Source organism: Pezoporus wallicus, unplaced genomic scaffold (assembly GCF_028554395.1).
Source record: "Pezoporus wallicus isolate ANWC-B61680 ecotype Strahan unplaced genomic scaffold, APGP_CSIRO_Pwel_v1 scaffold_8441, whole genome shotgun sequence".
Lineage (NCBI taxonomy): Eukaryota > Metazoa > Chordata > Aves > Psittaciformes > Psittacidae > Pezoporus > Pezoporus wallicus.
In genome coordinates this window covers 564,176-584,916 of record NW_026641359.1, presented here as the reverse complement: position 1 = coordinate 584,916, position 20,741 = coordinate 564,176, and the positions used below count along the sequence as shown (strand labels likewise).

The window sequence follows — 20,741 nt, the reverse complement described above, 5'->3', positions numbered from 1 at the left end:
CTCCACCACCACCACTGCTTCCTCCACTAATACAGATAGGACCCTGACTTTGGTGACCTGAACCACCACCTCCACCACCACCACCTCCACCAATACAGATGGGGCCTTGGCTTTGGTGGCTGGAACCACCTCCTCCTCCACCGCCACCTCCGCCAATGATGCAGATGGGACCTTGGCCCTGATGGCTAGACCCACCTCCTCCACCACCACCACCACCACTGCTTCCTCCACCAATGCAAATGGGGCCTTGGCTTTGGTGACCTGAACCACCACCTCCACCACTACCACCTCCACCAATGCAGATGGGGCCTTGGCTTTGGTGGCTGGAACCACCTCCTCCTCCAGCACCACCTCCTCCAGTGATGCAGATGGGACCTTGGCCCTGGTGGCTGGAACCACCTCCGCCACCACCACTGCTTCCTCCACCAATACAGATGGGACCTTGGCTTTGATGACCTGAACTACCACCTCCTCCTCCTCCCCCTCCTATGCTGCCACCTCCAATGCAGATGGGCACATGACTCTGGTGGCTGGAACCACCACCTCCTCCTCCTCCACCTCCACCTCCACTAATACAGATGGGACCTTGACTCTGGTGGCCTGACCCACCACCGCCTCCTCCACCACCACCTCCTCCTCCACCACCACCACCTCCTCCTCCTCCAATAATGCAGATGTGTCCTTGTTCCTGGTGGCCTGAACTACCACCACCTCCTCCACCTCCGCTGCCACCACCGATGGATCCTTGGCTCTGGTGGCCTGAACCTCCTCCTCCTCCGAAGGGGGATGATGATATGTGGGTCTGGTAAATAGCACCACCACCTCCACCGTAGCCACTGCTGCCTCCTCCATGGCAAGATGATCCTTGGCTCTGGTATCCTTGAGATCCTCCTCCACCACTGCCGTGGCATGAACCTCCTCCTCCACCACTGCCATGGCATGAACCTCCTCCACCACCACCGCCATGGCATCCACCAGACTCAGAGATCCCTTGTCCGTCACCCTTCTGTTGATGGGAACCCATTGTCACCAGTGTCTGGGAGTCCTGACAAAGAAAGAAAAACCAAGGCTTAGCAAATGCAGGGAGAGAAAAGGTTGTGTTACTGAGCTTCCCCACTCTCTTCCAATGGCAGGTCAATATATGAAGATGTCTTCTGCTTCCTTTTTGCTCCCCACCCTTTGCTTCCATATCCCTTGATCAGGTCTTCTACCAGACCTCCTCTATCCATATCTAAATGGCCTTTTCTTTCTAGAGCAGATGCAACCACAATCATTCCTTAATAATCCCTTCTTGCAGCAAGTTGTGGCAATGCCACTGCGAGCGGTACATAAGGCTGTGGTACACCAGAATTACCCTTATCCAAATGTGGTTTGGGAAGTTTGAAAGGGCAATAATGCTCATGGAATTAATATTCCGTGGCATACAAGAAACAAAGAACATGGCTCATCATTTGCATAACAGTAACTTCATTGCACTTTGAAATTCTTTAATCTTGGTTTCAACAGAGCACTTGGTTTCATTTCTTCTTAAAAATGACAAGAGGAACATCCAGTGAAAAAGATACCAGCGATATAAACCCAGAAGTAGCTGCAGAAAGCTGCGGAATGCCCTAGGTCACCACTTGCAAGGGCTTGATTGGTGCCTGTACCCAAGGTTGAGACCTACAAGGGTGCTGTGAAGTCTGAGCACTTCTTTGGCACTTAACCCCCACCATGTCCTTGTCTGCTCTATTCAGCAGGTCAGGTGCCCAAACATGCCAGAGGAAAAAATGGTTCCTCCAAGAATAAAGGTGGTCAAAAGAGAGCCTTTTCCAGTTTAGATAAAGGGCTGGAAAATGAGGATAGACTCCCATTTGGTATTTCAGTTCCTTTGTTTGTCACTTTTTGCTGAGTACTTGCAAAAATTCCTTTTTCTTGGGATTTATATTCCAAGAGTATTTAGGAGCTGCCTGTTTACAGTGGTACCACATGGCATTGGGCCCAGAGAAATAAAGGGGTTCCAAAGACCATGTTTTCTATGTCTCAGCTTCCCTTTCCTATGTGATCACATAATTGCACAGACTGAATCATTAGGAAATAAAAGGACCATAAATAAGGAGGAATTTTTGTGTTAGGAGACCCCAAAGCCTATTTACTCCCACCTTTTCCAGGTTAGCATTCCAAAGCTAATCAGCCAAGACAGTTTTCATCAGCAGCATGAAACAACTTACCGTGTCCCACGGCACGAACGGGTGGAAAGAAGTCAAATGGAGTGAGGAAACCTGGTGTGCAGGAACTTTTATATAGTATCTAGTCCTCCTCTTGGAAAGAAACAATGATTGATTTATTTACTAGCCAAACCCAACCACAACTACCCACTTCCTTGGCACAATCTTGGGCTTGTCATTTCAGATTGGTATCTCCCTTCCACCACCTCTTTTGTTTTCAGCTGTATTAAAGTCACTGGATGGCCCCACCTACTCCTAGTAAAGAGAAGAAATGGGGAAAAGCAACATGCTCAAGGAGTTTCAGAAGAAACAAGTGATTTAATTTCACATCCCCCTTACAGAGGGGTCCAACATTCCAGAAAGGAAACATGGGGGGGGGGGGGGGGGGAAGGAACTTTTGTCTTTATAATTAGATAATTTATCTCTCATTCTAGAAAATGTTTCTGAACACCCAGACGTGGCTCTGGCATATTATTATCTTGTGTTGTAACTGGCAGATTAGTAGGAGTATTATATGTTTCTAATGACACCCACATTATTGCCAGGGGCTGTAGGGACACACATTGGACTCTGCTCTGATGAGTTTAAGCTCCCTGAAAGACAACACATACCTATACAGACAGAAGCTGAAGTGATGCAAATCTGGGAGGCTCCAGGTGATTTAGAGCCTTGTAGGATCTGACCTGCAGAGAAATGTAGGAAATAAACCTTAAAGGCCAGAGTGGTCTTCATGGAGATGTGCCGTGGTGTAAGAGCAGCTGGGATGGGACTTTGAGCTTTCCATTTTTGACCACAGTGGCCTGCAGAGACCTCAGCACAAGAGCAGAGGGACCATTTGTCCTCCCTGACAGTTAGGGCAGTGAGCAAGGGCATGGCCACCACATTCCCACTTCATGGGTATCATCCATCCACACTGTGCAGGCTGGGAGAGATGTCTTTGCCCTCGGGGGGGGTGAACGGGACTAACTTCAGTAGCATTTCCCAGTGGTTTTGCTTAGATTGTGCCTACCATGGCCAGTGTACTTGGCCAGCTTACATACTTTTGGCACTAAAGAAAGGCCAAAAGCTATTTTCTTGCTATGTTCACTGGTAGTTACACACGTAACAGCTATGAGAGATGCTCGGATGCTCTGGGCATTGACCGCATTGCCATAAGCAGAGTGAATATGACATGATGGAAAGGGAGAAGTTTGAGGAAAAATCAGGACAATACTGGGAGTTTTATATCCAGTGGACAGATAAATATACAACAGACTCTCTTTAAACCTCTCAGGAGCATGTAAGAATAGGCCCTTCTTGCTGAAAGAGTATAACAGATATGCAGACTGCACGCAGTGTTTTGATAGATTTACTCAATGGGTTAAGAGACAAAAAGGGTTATCTTTGCCATTCTCCTCTTGAAGCACCTCATCCCTTAACTGTAAGGGTTGTAGTGGAATTGAGAGATAGCATGGTTTGTGTTGGAAGGGGCCTGAAGATCACCCAGTTCCAATCCCCTGCCATGGGCAGGGTCACCTTCCACTAGACCAGGTTGCTCCAAGCCTCATCCAACCTGGCCTTGAACATTGCCAGGGATGGGGCAGCCACTGAAGTGGCAGTGCTGGAAGGATATTCCACTCAAATATTGTGGCAACAGTAGTTGGTGTTATTATTGCTTCGTGGCAGAGTAGGCTGTGCCACTGGTAGTCTGCTAAGTGCCACCTTCCCTGCTTTGCCAGTGTGCATTTCCTGCCCTGGAGCATGAAACCTGCTCAGCCTTATTTCACCTTTGAGCTTCTGCCTCTCAGATGAAGCTCTGTCGGAAGTGTCACCATGGGAAGAAGGAGGCATCACCAGTAGTGGTGTAGGTGTGGTGTAGGACAAGAGACCCTCCCCCAGGTGCTCTGTTGAAGGTTCTCAACTGAAAGGGATTTCATGGGACAGCTTCAGGGCCTTTAAGAGCCCCCCCAAAATATTTCTGTTAGAAAAACCTTTGGAAGTCTATCAGCAAGCCTGAGGTTCCACAGACTTGTAAGAACATGTGATTTCCAAAGCCATATTCTGGGTAGAAGAATACCCATATCACTAGTATGTTTTCTTTTATGCTTTATCCCAGCAAGCAGACAGTAGCTCTATGATGTATAAAGCAATGAAATTGGTCAGCAGGCTGCAACCTTGCCGAGGAACCAAGTGACTGACACAAATTATCCCCCTATAATTACTGATTTTTATGAAAGTCTTGCCCAAACACTGTTCAGCCAAAAGAAGCCCGGGAGATGCCATGCCTTAGTATTTGGTATCCCTGTGTCACTCCCAAGTGATCCTGCACAAGGTACTCATACACATCTGGCTGCTTGAGAATATATGTATGAGTAGCCAAGTGGGTAGAGCCAAATAAAGTTAAATATAATAAGCATAGGAAGGTCTGGTGCAGTATTTCCTACAATAGGGCTGCTATTTTACATCTAGAAACACTCAGATGGGACCATGAAACTTAATGTGATGGAGACACAATCACATCTAATGTCAAAACCCCTCTGTGATATGCCTGGACCAGAAACGTAAGTAGGGCAGGGAAGGCAGATGTCAAGGGATTCACTGTTTGTCTGAAAACCAAATGAAGGGCTGTGATTGCAGCATATACTTAGCATATCTAGAACACCTTGTTTATCTCTGCTATTAAGATCAAGGGCACTCAGGATGCAGTAGTAAGAGGTTTAACATGTTCTGGCACATAAAAGATGAGTCCTGGGATTTTAGGTACGTGTGCTCAGGAGTGGGGCATAACAAAACCTGATTTGGTTGTTCTAGATGAGGTTTGTTAGCTTGGCTGGGTCAGATTTACACAGAGGTGCTGGCACAGGATGCTCCTTTGTAAAGGCCTCATTGCAAACAAACAGCAAAACAATAGTGTTTGCAATCTGTGAAGAAGCAGCAAGAAAATCAGATTTTGAAACCATATTCCTGCATTTCAACAGCAAAGTGAAATGCTCACATTAATTGGAATTAGCTTTACAGCCAGTCTCAGTCCTGGCTGAGCTAACTAAGGTCTTTCATCTGTTAAGTATAAGGAGTGTTTTACTTCCAACCAACTGCTCCTGAAGATCCCTTTCCCTAGGAATGTAAATGGGAGTTTCTGTACTGAAGAGCGGAAATCAGAGCAAGCACAATTATGTCCTGATTTTATGCACAGGGGGGAGAGATTTGGGAAAGGCTCAAACCCCAGAATTTCAACCAGAGCTTTCGAATCTCAGCTGAATGCCCCATCCCCAGATAATCCCTCCTTAATGAAGGGAAATCACATTGCAGAGGCAAAGCTCCCCAGCATTTGGGGGGCAGAGCTGTTTTTAAGCAATTTAGTGCAGGTGTCCCCAAAGGACGCTGTGTGCAGTGGGTATTTTGATTCACTCTGAACACAGGCTGTAGCTACCAAAGCTCTATCAGTAGGGTGGAGTATAATTGCCACAGAGGCATACGTGTTCTCGTGATGCCTTTGCTTGACACCTCCTGATTATATCCTCTGTGTGGGTTATGAGAGAGGCGTGATCCTCACATCCGTCCTGAATGCAAGAAGGCCATGCTCCTGCTGGATGACAGGTAGCAGATGGGCTGGATGTTGCTGTGACCAAGGCACGCTGGAGACCTACCCAGTTTCTGAAGCCTTCAGATTACTTTCTGTTTAATTCTCTGTGCTTTTTGCACATTGCAGGCTGGTGGGTAAGGGTAAGGAGGGAAATGTATGTAGCTGGTGGGATGGAGGATTGTCTTCTGTTCCTTCCTGTAATTTGTCTCTCCCTACAACTTCAATTTCTCCCTCAGTAGATTAGCAGGGCAAAGCATTCAGTAAAATGGCCTAATGCACGAAATGTGATGTCCAGCGTCCACACATGACATACATTGAGGCACTGAAGGACACTTGTGTCACTGAGGTGCACTCAGGGCTGGACACACCCTGGGCAACTCTCAGGGTTATGCGAGCATGATGTCTCCCTCATGCTCCCATCTGCTCTGAGCCTTTAGGGACTGGGCTCAGTGGTCCTCGAGAGGGGCAGTGGTTCATGAAGATTATTCAAGACAGCTTTACCTCTTCAGCAGCTCATTGCCACCAAAGCAAAATCTACCCACTCTCCCTCAACAGGCAGCCAGATGACTTGGTGATGCAAGACTTGCTGCTGAGTACGAGACACCCAGATAGCAGATACAGCGAGTATCATTGATGGCTCACAGCCTTTGGTGGTGGCCATGGCTGATGCCATGCTCTGCTAATGGTGGTGACCCCTGCTCTCGGGTGGTGCAGTCAGCAGCCTCGTCCTGAGGACATGGATCCACCCTCTATGACCAGAAGTTGCTCTTCTCCTTCCACAGTATCGCTTCCTTTTCAGACCTGTTTCCTCACTCCCCATCCCTTCAGACAAGGAACAGCCTGGCTCTCTACCCATTTAATCCCTGGTGTCAGATGGGTGCAGGAAGTGGAAAGAAGGGATCATTTTTAATCTGGAAGAGTTTCTGCCTCCACCCCTTGGGTTCTGCTTCTATTTTGGGGATCAAAGCTTTTAATCCTTTCCTCCTCCCAGTGCCAGCTCTTCCCAGAGTCTGTCCTCTGAGAAGCTGCCCTTTTGCCCTTATTACCACACGTAACCACCTATGAACTTGGCTAGAGCTCTTTCTATGAGTATTCCTCCAAATTTCAACACCTGGCATGACTTGCATCTCTCTGCCAAGGAATGTGGGCACAGTGATGATGTTTGTGTACCCCAAGAAGAACAACTTTCCCCACCAATTAACATATGATGGCTTTGGCAGTTGACCAGCCAGTTGTCCGGTTGTGGCTGCCTTTCCTGGTTTCACTTTCATCTGGTTGCTGCATACATGAAAGCCACAGGCACACCCTGATTTCAGTGTTCTTCTTTCCCCCATCTTGGTTCTTCATTCTTCCAAACCTCATTGGGAAATAATCTGTGCTACAATGGGAATTTGGGAGATGCAAAATAGGATGACTTAGGCCTGGTCTCCCAGTAGCTGCAACACTTCTTTGTGATGACTAAAAGCAAAGCTCATGCTAACACAAGTCTGGCTTTAAATCACAGTGTATCACAGGGGCTACATCAAAGCACTGCTCTTGAGATCAAAATGCTTCCAACTGCTCTGTTTTATACCTGACTAAATTATATACACCTGACACTGCACCTGGAGGCTGCTGGGTACCAAAAAGCTCATCATCTGAGATGTTTTTTAGCTTTCTAGGTTATGTGTACGTATGTAGAAAAGTAGTATACTTTGCTTCATATCTCTATAAAACTTCAACTACAGGATAAATGCTTTACCAAGTAAAAAAGGGAAGATCGTTTTTTGGTAATTTCACTTTTGCCAACCAGTGTTTGCTTAATATTATAAGAAACAGCAGAATGGGCAAAGAGAAATGATTCCTTTTCTATAACTGAAACATCTAACATCTCTGAAAAAGTGGAAGAACATTCTGAAAGAAATTTATTCCTGGTTCTTTACTGCTTTCTCTACCATACCTCAACCTAGACAAAAGTCTTCCCAAGTATGATAGCAACAGGCAGATAAAGCAAAAAGGAGGTTAAGTCAAAATTGAGCAACAGCCCTGCTAAATTAGATATACAGATCTCTTATCACACCCACAGCCTCATCACTGAGAGGTTTTGTAATGACAAAAGCAAAGATTGGAGCAGGAAGGGGGACGTGACGAAAGGCATTCCGCTGCTGTGGGACCTCCAACACCATGGTTGCCCTTTCCCCTCCATGGCTCTGGTACCGACAGCCATAGGGTGAGATAGACCCAGGCAAGCGCTTTGTCGTGGGGAGTGGGAAGGGAAGCAATGGTGCATCCTGCGTCATGGGAAGCACCTGGGTTCTGAAACCTCATTCTTGGTTTTCTTGCACCCAGCAGAACCTGGGCATAAAACAACCACAGTGAAAAGCCACTACCTTCCTTCAAACGTCAATCTTTGGCCCATATTTTCTATACAATTACAGCTAGAAATGAGCCCATTTCCTCTGGTATTGGACTTCCCACATGTTAGATGGTGACCAGAGAGAGAGCCTGAAGACCATTGCCACCTCATTAGATGGGAGAAGACCATTTCCTTCCGTTGGGGAATGAGGTAAGAAGAGACCACCAGCCCAAACCCATCCCAGAGTCCTGCAGGGTGGTTGAACTGGGAGACATCACCTCCCAAGCCAGGCTTCCTGTCATGATAAGGGAAAATGTGTCTTGCCCAGCAATTATGAGCCATTCAGTCTGGAGATGACCAATTCATTCAGCTCAGGGCTGTGGCTCAGACACACGCATGTTTTGTGAAATGGGACATGTGACAGGATGTTCATGGGAAGCATCCGGCATAACCCCGCTGTCCACCCCATTGGCATTGGGTGCAAGCAGTATTTTAAAGTCCTTTGGCATTAATGGATCTATTCTTGGGTTGTGGAATGTGAGAAGAGCTAGACCTTTCATTCATTCACAGCTTATTCACACAGGAGGCTCTCCTCATAGAAGGCAGTTCTGCTGTCTCCCAATAAGCCCAAGCAGGCAGATCATGCCCTAATAAAGTCAACATCTGAAGATATTCCAAAAGGAGACAGCATTCACTGCAAAAGGGAGCAATAAACCCATGTGGTATTGTGTTGTTTGACTGTATGCAGAACCAATTATTGGAGCAAGTCTTTATTTTATCCTGCTGTACAACAAGCCTTTTATTTTCACTTGCAGGAGCTTTGTACAGCTTGTGTACAGCACCCCATGGGTTACAGAGGAGACCAGGGTGGTGACGAGGTGATGGGCACTGTCTTATCAGCTTGCTCCCTAGCAGAACCTCTCCAGCATCAGGCATTTTTCTCATTCTCCCCTCTCCATCAGGGAATAGGAGCATTTCTGAGATGCCAGGAGAACTTGCTTGAAGAACATGTCATTTGTCACCTAGGCATCAGCAGCACTCAAAATGCGTCATGGCCAACCTCATTTTAGTCTCCTGTATGGACCCGTGGTGACAATGGCTGTGTGCAGGACAAACTCCTTGGGAAGATGAGCTGCTCATCACCTGGCAAGTTCAGCTGCATAGCTTCCTATTTTTATGATCCACCCAGCTCTTTAGTGGGTCATCTGCCTGGTTTCTACCTATGACACTGCTGCAGCTTCCTTCCCATATTATTCAGCTGGTTTGCATCAGCCCATTAAAATTACAGTCATCAAATGGAAAGTCTTAATTGCTCCATTCATTATCATCAGTGGTCATATCTGACACTTAATTTATTTGCTTGGGAACTCCCCACAGGCTTTTAGACTATATCAAAATTAGCTGGTTTGACACTAAGGTGAGGATGGTTGGAGTAAGGAATGACATCAACACAGGGGATCCCTTCCAATGACCCCAGCTCATGGCAACATTTGGGCATTTACTGACTATGCAGCTACCCTGAATTAGGACACAGGGTCCACCAGAGCCAATGCTGGTTTTAAGCTGACAACTACACAGGGATCATCAGAATCTATGTTGGTTTTGAGATGACAGCTTTGGAGCAGGGGGAAGCCTTATGGCTCCAGGGCATCGTGATTTTTAAGGATTAGGGAGAACTTCCCCTTCACTTACAGCTGCTTCTTAGCTACTTAAATGAGGATGTCAGTAGGAGACAGCAAAACCATGGCCTGTTTTGTAGGACACATCAGAAACATGATGCTCTGTGTGGGGCAGGGACACCTGAAGAAGGTCTCATTATGATTCACATTTCAATGGGAGAGTGCCCCTAGATATTCCTCCTAGGATTACCACATGCAGCACAGCCCGCTCTTCTCAGCCTCATCCTATCAGCACCATCCAGAGAAAAAGGGAGAACTGAAGTCTCTTTGGACTGAAGTAAACCTGTAAACCTTTCTTCCTGCAGTGCAAAGACTTGATACACACAACCAAGTGCACCAATTAAATGGGATTTTCTCCTTTCAAAGCCTCCAGCTGATGAAAACATCCCCAGGGATATGAACAGGTCAATGATAAGACAGGCACATGGATGAACTGGTGGTATGGACAGCCATGTATGAACTCCTAGAAACTCAAGTCAAATAGCAAGTCCCTCAGGAGTGGATAGGAGTTGGCATTTGGATCTTGTAAGGTCTGTGGCTACCAAAGAATTGGAGTTCGGCCTTTTCATCTGAAACCCTTTCTTCCTCACAGTAATCCTGTATTAACATTTACCAGGTTTACCACTTCTTTCCCTTTAAACCTGCCCATGACTTCACTTAGTCATGGGCAAGCCAATGCAACGACACAGGAGTCCCTAGAATCATATACCTGCTTTTCCACGTCTCCATCGCTGGCCTATGTTGCATCACTTTATCACTGACTCCTTTACAGCCCGAAGTTTGTCATCAGTGCAGCAACTTGCCATTTCAACAGCAAGCACACCGTTCCTGGCCTTCCCACACCCACGTTCATTCTTCAACTGTCAAAATCACCTTATGCAACACCTCAGATTCTCCCTTCAAAGTGAAGAAGTAAAACTGACAAAGCCGTAGGTGAAACGCTGCCTCTTACTGATACAAGTCAGGGGCTCAGCCCTACAAAGGACCCTGGAGAACATCAGACCTTCTTGCAAGGGCTGTGTAAAGAGCTCATCTGCCTTACTCCTCACCACAGTATCTGGGCTGGGGATCAGCTGAGCTTTGGTTATGCATCAGCTAATTACAAGGACCTGCAGGTCTACCAGGAATGAGGGGTGGTGAGTCAGGAGGGAAACACATTCCTTCAGCTCAGCACCTGCACTGCCACAGGATGGTGCTCTAGGACCATTTAACTCATCCTCTTTGTTTTGAAGAAGGCTTCGTATTACTCGTCGCGAAAAGCAGGACCTCTCCAACCCCACAGGGTTAACCTCCTACTGTGATTAGGAATTTTAAAGAATTGCATGAACACATAAAGAGATTTGCCCTTAAAGCTCTTTTCAAGCCCTTTTACAATTTCTCCCAAGCCTGGCAAACCCAATAGATGCCTTTCATAGAGGCTCTGCTCAACCCCCCTGCCTTTTTTAGTAAATGCATCACAACAGGAAAAAACCCAAAGCCTTTTGGTAACTCAGCTTCTAGGATGTCCTGATTTTCTAACAGATTTGAGCAGAAAAGAGCCCCCATGTTAAGATTTGGGTTTATATTTGCAAACTGCTTCTGAAGTAGTGGAAGTTGTGAGCAGGTTTCTATGCGAGCGAGAAGCGAGTGACAGAACTCTCCCCAAACCCAGTTCATGAAAGATTTGACAGGACCTATTTTGATACTACCCAATGTACTAAATAAGCTGCTAAAGCCAGACCACAACTCCCACATCAACAACCAAAAGGAAGGCTGATGCAGAGTTATCTGCCCATGAAAGAAAGGCTCCTTAATCCAGCAGTCACAAATGATGTTACTCCATCCATGCTGCATCCATGCCCATAGCAATTCACCTTGGCTAATTGCGAGAGGAGCTGATGGCTTCAATTGCTGTTGGAGGTCCTGTGAAAACCAGGAGCTGTGTGAGCTGGTAACGGCCAGAGGAGGGCACAGCTACACTATGATTGCAGGTTGGTTGGGATAGGCAGGGTGCCCTGGGCTATTGGAAGTCATAGAATGGTTTGGGTTGGAAAGGACCTAAAGCTCATCCAGTTACAACCCCCTGCCACGGGAAGGGACGCCTTCCACTAGAGCAGGTTGCTCCAAGCCCTGTCCAACCTGGCCTTGGACATTGCCAGGGATGGGGCAGCCACAGCTTGTTTGGGCACCCTGTGCCAATGCCTCAGCACCCTCACAGGGAAGAACTTCTCCCTTATATCCAACCTAAAACTCCCCTGTTTATGTTTGATCTCATCACCCCTCATCCTATCACTAGTGCAAGTGGCTGAGGCACAGATACACATCCATCAAATGGGGGCATGTCTATAAACATTTAGTCTAGAGAAGAGAAAAGACTGAGAAGGGATGTCATTAATGCATATAAATATCCCAAAGGTGGGTGACTGGAGGATGGTGCCAGACTCTTTTCAGTGGTGCCCAGCGACAGGACAAGGAGCAATGGCCATGAACTAGAACACAACAAGTTTCACTTCAACATGAGGAAGAACTTCTGCATGCTAAGGGTGGGAGAGCCCTGAACAGGCTGCCCAGGGGGCTTGTGGAGTCTCCATCTCTGGAGACATTCAAAACCTACCATGGACATATTCCTGTGTAACCTGCTCTGGGCAGCCCTGCCTTGGCAGGGGTTGGACTGGATGATCTCCAGAGGCCCCTTCCGACCCTAATGATTCTGTGAGATGCTCCAGTGTAGATTACTGTCTGCAGCAAGCTGGGCTTTTAAAACAATGAACAGCCTGAAATAAACTGAAATGAAGTATGCTTTGTAAGGTTAACTAAGGTCAGTTAAAACTGCTGGTTATCAGTGACTGCTGAAAGCACTCATTTTGAGAGGTTATTTAAATTCTATAATCTTTAGTAATACAGGACCTAATATAACGTTGTCAAGGGCAAATTTTGTGTTAGGTGACCGAGTTGCTGTTTGCTTTCAGCCAAGGGCAGGGCTGGTGCAGACCAGGTTGAGCTCCATGGGGCAGCTTGGCCTTGCTCCTGGATCCATGGGCTGTAGCACTTGTAGTGTAGCTCTGACCTTGTTCCCTGTCTTCTGGGCTGGGCTAACTTGACTGCATGGCATTTAACCATATCTGTCTGCTTCTGTAGACAGTTCTGAGGGCTCGACAGAGGTTTCTGAATAGCAGACACAATTTAAATGCCTTCTTAATTTCTCACCCTTTTTGGTTTTAATTAAATACGTGGCAGTTGAAAAAGCAGAGACCTGTGTTGCATAAATGCATTTAAATCCATATCACATGTGTTTCTGTTGTAATGTATTGCCCAGAAGTGGTGCAGCTCAGCAGTGTTTGGCAAATGGGAAGTGTTTGCAGTCAAGTGATGTAGGCAGCATGATGAACTGAGGCAATGAGCTCTCAAACAGACCCCTCTGACTACCTAGGACCACTTAAAACCTGGCTGTAGCGTGAAGGCATGGGTGAAAAACTATGAAGAACGAGGCAGAAAGGCTCCTTTGTTCCCTGCTGCTGTTGTAACCTGATGTGCTGCCTTCACAGGCTGCCGTCTGACAGCCAGGGGAGGGAATGGGAGAGTGCTCAGCCCTTTACTGGGTATCACCAAACAGCTTCACCCTCCTTTGAATGTGACCACATTAGAGGGGTGCCCTTTGGCTACTTGGTGGAGAGCACAACTTTATTACTCGTCTCCTAGTAGGCAGATCTGCAGCAGTCATAAGTCATCCTCATGTCTGCTGACGCCAGGGAAGTTGTGCCACTTCAGAGCTGCTGTCTCCAATTCTATTATTACTTTTCTCCCAAGCTGGCTCCAAGACAATCTACTTGCTTCATTTTTGCCTTCAAACCTTTTGTGTTTCTTAAATGATGCTTCTTTGCTGTGCAAAACAAACTGAATTTGGCGTCTTGTGGCCTAAGCTTGTCACAAGTGACAGACTTGGGGGCATCCATTTCAATGCATGTCATAGCTGATATTAAAACCAGAAAATCACTGCAAATCAAATAATTTCTGCTATGTTCTGATAGTGATACATCACTCTGAATGGCTGAGTGCTCGTGGTAGTGGCACTATGGGTCCCTGGTATCCTGTGAGTTTTGTGCTGTGAAGGAGTGTGTGCCTGCCTGGGGCTTGCCTTGCTGCAGCTCCCTCCTGCTCCCTGAACCCATTGGCCACAGGATGGAGCACCAGGAATTGCTGAGCTACAGTTTACAAATGCACAAAGAATGATTTAGGGTAAATTTAATAGGGATTTATTGGTGGATGAGATCATAAACACCTCAGTTTGTGAGTAGTTGAATGTCCTGCTGCATACAGCAGTATGGTCTAGGGGTGCCCTGACAATCCCAGTGTTTGCTGGTAGCTTATTGATTCACTGTTAGTCATCTTATAGCTGTCTCAGTTGTTTTGAGATCCACTGTGGGGAGCTGAGTGTGTGTTAACCAGAGAAGGTTAAAGCAGAGCTTGTCTTCCCACGCCTGGTGTACAACTGGGGACTTTCACCTCCAAGTCAAGTGTGAAAAGGCACGAAGGAAAAAGAAAACCCAAAGCAAAAGCAGGTAGTTGGAGGCAGTAGAGGCTTTATTATGTGATACATTGGTTATAGACCATAGAGAATAAAGTAATGCAGACTGTAGGGCAAGTACTTTCTGACTTGCAGCTGGTACATCAGAAGTGGGTGGTTAAGTAGAAAGTGCTTCACACAGTAGACTGCCTTGACTTTGAAAGTCAGGTCCTACATTTACTTCTCTAATTTCTGTTGGTTGCATATAGAACAAAGTACAGAATTAAAAACCCCTTTCTTTACAAAGTCTCCTCTGGAACAAAGTTAAAAGCAGAAAGAAAACTGTATTCTCAGAAATATTACCATGGAAGGATCTATTTTTGTTGGTGCTCTGCTAGCTGAGGCCACTTTGACGACTCAATGCCATCCATGTGAGTGATTATGCCCATGGTAAACTCACATATCCTTTACACTGGCAGTCATGGAAAAACTGTCTTCATGTGGCCAAGATCTGAGCCCACTGTAGATGATAGGAGACTGTAGATATGAAGCTATGAGTCCTTTAAATTGAGTAGAGTATAACGTGGAGAGGATTAAATAAGGGCTGGTTTGTGAAGATGCTGTCTGCAAGCCCCAGAGATTGCAGCAGGAGAAGAGTCGTGCTTCAGAAAGCTGTGTCTCTGAACTCAGCTATGGTGTCCATCTTGCTCTTCATCGCCTGGTCGTTCTGTGGGCACCTCCATGGAGCTTAGTGCTGCCCACAGTTGTACTGGTAACTGTTGGACCACTGGTATGAATAAGGACACGAGCTGTGCTGGTACAAGCGGGTCGGAGTGCATACCTGAGGGCATCTTGTAATGCCTGAGTGGCCACACTGTGACACGCAGAGGTTCTCCCCACCCTGCACGACGGACTGAGGAAATGCCATGGTGCATGGATCAGGAGACCTGGTGCGACAGGAGGAAGAGTGGCCTTCCACAACGTGTGTCTCCACACACCGTGATGAGCATGGTACGGAGCACCTGGGGATGCTCTGCACTGTCTTCCTCAGCCTGCACCCCTTGGGGACCTTGGAAACACATGGTGCACATGGCACGTACTTCACAGGGCAGGGGTTGTGGCACCGCGTGAACACCGGTGTGGTACACCTTGTTGCACCTGGAATATAGTACTGCTGCTTGTATTGGTACCCGTAATAAGACATTGTTCTGGGGTGGAGATGAACCTACAAAATGAAGTAGGGAAAAAAGGTAAATGAATTCCCTGGTATCTGACAAGCTGCCTTTCTGCTGTGGAGCTTGCTTCTGACTCTCAGCCCTCATCTCTAGCAGAAACTGCACAGCATCGCATTTAACTAATGATCTCTCATAGCTTCAGATGTTATGTGGAGCTATTATCCTTAGAAGAAGGGGAGTTCCAGCCATAGCTGCAAAGTGACCTGTGTGCTCCAGCTAGTGACGCAATGGAGTATCTGGGATTAGTGCTGAGGTTCTCATCTTTTTGTGGCAAGGGCTATCATTTATTTTCTTTGCAGACGCTTCAGTTTAAACTGGAATTGCTTTTTGCTGGCACAAGGTAAAGCAAAGGAAAATATTGCCCTTCTTTATGCTAATTTAAATTGCAGAACAGAGGATTGTTATCTCTGTAATTGGCAGGCAGAGCTTTGTTTTTGAAAGCCTAATGTTCTTTAAGGATGGAGTGACTTTTGAAAGTCTGGCTCAAGCTGCCAGTACCCCATATGAGGAGAAAAGGGAACTCTTTGCATCTCAGGATGTAGTTGAGGCTACCCTGTACTCTGCTGCCTCTTGCTCTTTCTCCCTTAGTTTGCTTCACTAGAAGCTGGGGACCAAAGGGCTGCGAGAATCACAGGAGGAATCTGCTCAGGTCTGCACCTGAATTAGCCTGTGGAGCATCCTGTACTGCCAGGGCTGAAGTGCTCCTGGCATGGAGATGATCTTCCTTGAAGGCAGGAGGGCACAGGCTCTGTTCCATCTTTTAGGGTGAGGCATTGCCTGGTTGTGGGACATCACAGCTGCCCCTGCCATACCTGGAATGGATGAGGTGTCCATTCCAAAGATGTGATTGAGCCTGGAGAAGTGCTGAGACCTTGGGTTTCCTAATTAAAATCTGCCTGTAAATCAGCTTTCCTCAGCAGTAGCAAATGCCACTTTGGTGTCTGCACTTTGCAATTTGGTGGCAGCTGCTTCTGCAGATATATAGGACTATAACAACAAGCTCACAAGGATCAGGTCCAAGCTACTGTAGATTTGTTTAGAAAGCTGATGGTTAACTGCAGACACAACAAAAATACCAGGCAGGTTTGGATCTTGCTATGTTTTGAAAAGGAGTGGAGGTAATATCAGCTCTTGTAAAGAAGAATTCCTCCCCAAAAAGTGTATCTAAAAGGAGTCTCAAATATGCAGAAGCCAAAACTTCCTTCAGTTATTCAAGATAAAAAAGTCTCTGTGGTATTAAAGTAATCTACATCAGTCTCTGATTAGGATGGTAAAGGTCAGAATATTTACTGCCAACAGAAATAGTTCCTTGAACTACTAAAAGAAGTCATCTCTAATACAAGAGAAATCTAGAATTCGAGGTTTTCTTCAAAGAAAATGAAAGCTATGGGTACCCAAATAGCCAGATCAAAGTGGAAACATCACATCCCAAACTGGGTGAGGTTCTGTAGATCTCAGGCTCAACTTTAAAGTCCTGTATCTATCTCTGCCTGTAAAAAAAAGGAATCAAAAAACCCAACAAACAGCCTTTAAAAGAACCAACTCTCTTCATTTTCAGTGTCAAAGCATTTCTGTAAGATCTAGATTCAAGTTCAAAGTAGCAACAAAAGGATATTTTGCTAGTTAGAAAGAGAAATAGGGAAAAAACTTACCGAGCTCCCAGCGGAGAGTAAGAACTGGATTGAAAGCTTGGCAGTGTGTGTTTTTATATGGTCTTTTACAGTGCAAGGAAAACCTGAGCCACTGTGTATCAAATCCTAATTAAATACAGGAGAGAATTAATATGTTGTTATCCCTGAATGCCATGAAATGCATCTCACACCCTCCAGGTTTTTTCCATTTTAAATCTCCCATAGGGAGAATAAAACCTGCCTTTTATTCCATTGACGTCAACAATTATGTGAAGAAATCTATCCCTCTTCTCTTAAAGCTTCTTTGGGCAGACTGGCAAACTGGAAGCAGGAGGTTGGAGTGGGCAATGGTCATCCTTATTCAGTTTTCCCCTTTGCTCATTTAAATGCAGGTAGGCAGCGTGGGGGCATTGAGGAATGTGGCTTTGTCAAGGGAGAGATGTACCCAAAGCTTGGTGCTCATTGTATGGCTGATCAAATGCTCTTCAAACTTAATAAGAGTCATTCCCTGATTTTATTAGGCTTTGCATTTGGTAGGGTTTTATGGCTGGAAATGAGGGCAGTGGAAGGTATTCAGGCAAGCCCATCTTGCATCTTGGTGGGGTGAAAAACTCTCAGGGCTGTGTCCAAGACTTGTCCTGTGGCAAATTAAAATCTCCTTGGAAGCTGGCATAGCTCACTTGCAAGGAATCATGAATTCTGAAGGGTTTAAAGGATGGTTTGGTGCTTTCTACAGGCAGTTGTGGTCCTACAGACACTCTGATTTTTTCTTTGGGGAGAAACAAAGAATTACAATGTTGGACTAGAATATCTGAAGGGAGCCTACAAAGACGGCGGAGAGGGACTCTTCACTAGGGACTGCAGCAACAAGACAAGGACTAATGGGTTCAAACTTAACCAGGGGAACTTCAGGTTGGATATAAGGAAGAAGCTCTCCCCTGTGAGGGTGGTGGGGCACTGAAAATGTTGTCCAGGGAAGCTGTGGCTGCCCCATCCCTGGCAATGTTCAAGGCCAAGATGACAAGACTTGGAGCAGCCTGGTCTAGTGGAAGGCATCCCTGCCTGTGGCAGGGTGTTGAAACTAGAAGATCTTAAGGCCCTTTCCAACCCAAACCATTCTATGACTCTATGGCATCCCAGTGATAGCAAAGGGGTGAGTTTTTGTTTCTAATGACCCCATTATCTTATCCTGTGACCATCCCAACAGCTGCTGGTTTTCACCCAGACCTCAGCTGTGCCTGAGCAGATGTTGCCTGTACATGTGCCTTGTGCTTGTCAATCAAAGGCAAACTGCTCCCTACACGTGATGTAATTAGTAGCCTCTGACGTCTTGAGACGCATCCTTTAAATTGGGTGTGTGCAGGTGTTCATCATAATGGAGTTCAGTTTGAAGAGCGTGGCTCATGTAAAACATTAATGAGCATTTGTAAGGAGTTTTAAAAGGTCCTGTTATGAAGATGCTATTTAATGTCTCTGTCAGTGCTATTGTGTTATATATGGGTAAACATAGGTCTGCACAAACATGGCACCTGTGAGGACCATCTTAATTTATCAGTAGGGCAAAGCTGAGGTGTGGGGTGAGAATAGACTATGATTCAGGTCACGTCATGAGGGATGACTGTGGTTTAACAAAGTTAGAATCACAGAATCATAGAATGGTTAGGGTTGGAAAGGACCTTAAGTTCTAGTTCCAACCCCCAAGTTTAACGTTCTTGCCCTTTTTCCAGCTCAGAGTATCTCTTTAGAAAAAGGCTCACTGAAAATAGTGGTTTAGGTCCTGGATATTACAAAACTAGTAAATATAATACAAGTGTGTCTATTATAAATGGGAATATAGCTATAACCGTGAATACTGACTCTTGTTGCAACCCCTTTTTTTTTACGACCAAATGATGGATACAGGCAGAAAGCTCAATGCTTCATCTTAATATCATGTGTTAAGCAATAGACGCGGCCATCTACTTTAAGGGAGAATATTGTTCCCAGTAGAATGCACTGTCCAATTAGTTAAGTTTAATTCAGAGGTAATGCTCAGAGGCAGGAGCTTTTCCATCCCTGCATTTACTTTGGTGTATTTGCCTGAGTGTGGCAGGTCATTGCTCTTCACCTTTCCAGTACACAGCTCATAATAAAACATGAGACCCTCAACTGCTGGGTAATAATTCTTTGCAATGGAAAAATGGGTATTTATTCTCTGGTTTTCAACATTCCTGGTGAATTTGTGGCTCATGGCTTAATGTTGATGCATGAGCTATTGCAAAAAACAATGAGAAGTATCAGGACCAGCTGATAAGATTGAGAGCCCCCTGTTTCTGTAGCTGTTTACATCTATAAAATTCAAAGCACCTGATGGAAGGCTAAGTTATGGGAAAGTGTGTAATTCTCTGCAGAATAATGTAGTGATGATGATGGTTTGAGGCTGGGCATGTGGGAAATTACACATTTGGTTAAACGTATAAGGCAACAGTTTTGGAGCTCTTCTATGGAGAACAGGCATCAAGGCTGACCTTTGGATGTTTGCAACATGCCTCCAAGCCTGTCCTGATATTTGGTAAGGTGGGCATCAAGCTGTATAGCTGGTCATTCAGAAGTAGAGTAGCTCTGGAAATTACTCATGGGATATCTGAAGCCTTGTTCATAAGGAAAAAAACCATGCATCACAATAGTATAATGCAATCTTTTAATGCAAAAATCTGTTCCACACTCTCATGGTCACAAGTTCAGCTCTCCTGCAGCTGCTGTCTCTTCACAGGCTTTGCTGTGTTTAAGGTGACTTTAGGATTAAGTTGGAAAAACTTCAGTGTCTTCTCATGTCTGTATTCTTTGTTAGGAAATGAAACGTGCTGAGCCTCTCAAGGTTACAGTCTGTTTAGCTGTAATATGGTAGTTATAAAGCTGATCACACATACCTGGTTTGGCAGGAGAATCCAAGAGAAATGGATGAAGCTCTGAGCCTCAAACTACTTTCATACGCTTTCCTAGTCAGCCTGATGAAAAGAACACCTTTTTGGGCACAAACCCCTTATTATCCAAAGACCGTGTAATTGATGTAATTATTTCTAAGTCTCACTTGCTGTGGTGTGCGCACTAAACCACACACATTTTCAATTTTAAACTTCTTTATTTGTTGCGGTGTTTCAGTGAGCTCAGGGATGGATTGATGTCTTGATATCTGCTGTTTTGGCCAGTATAATCAAATGGATGTCTTCAGAGAGCTCCCTGCTTTTGTGGCGAGCTCTAGCTTGGTCCTTTAAGGTTTTATACAGCTTTCCAGCATATCCTTACAGATAGAGGACTATGAAAGTCTTGAAGAATCTTAACGTATCAGTTAAATAGAGAATAAATGTGTCCTGTCAGCACTTCTGAGTGATTGAAGGTGTTGATGGCTCTGTTCTTTCTGTCTCTCGATGAATACAAAGATGGTGGGGTTTGTGTTTAGTATCTTGAGTTTTTAAGGTGCAGGGGTTTGATTCTTGAGCTTGTTTTAATAAATAGAGTTGACATGTGCACTGTTTAGTTTCCTTATGGACTCACTCTTTAGGTGCTGAGTTTTGGTTCACTGGTTGACTCATCACTTTTATTTCCTTGTCCTCTCTGGTAGTGAGCTGG

At 45.6% G+C, this 20,741-nt stretch overlaps 2 protein-coding genes across 2 annotated transcripts in view; both read right to left on the bottom strand.

Annotated features, from left to right (window-relative positions):
* Nucleotides 1-20,741, bottom strand: part of LOC130606756 (protein MRP-126-like) — a 201,326-nt gene that overhangs the window by 74,473 nt on the left and 106,112 nt on the right. The gene's annotated exons all lie outside the window — the stretch shown is intronic.
* On the bottom strand, nucleotides 14,348-17,214 carry LOC130606685 (proline-rich protein 9-like). Its single transcript, XM_057423209.1, has 2 exons — nucleotides 17,154-17,214; nucleotides 14,348-15,491 (listed from the first exon to the last, which is right to left on the bottom strand). Exon 2 carries the CDS (start codon nucleotides 15,468-15,470, stop codon nucleotides 15,015-15,017), a length of 456 nt encoding a protein of 151 aa, XP_057279192.1. The 5' UTR covers nucleotides 15,471-15,491; nucleotides 17,154-17,214; the 3' UTR covers nucleotides 14,348-15,014.

Coding starts and splice junctions, on each gene's coding strand:
- LOC130606685 (XM_057423209.1), bottom strand. CDS start 15,470: ATGTCTTATTACGGGTACCAATACAAGCAGCAGTACTATATTCCAGGT.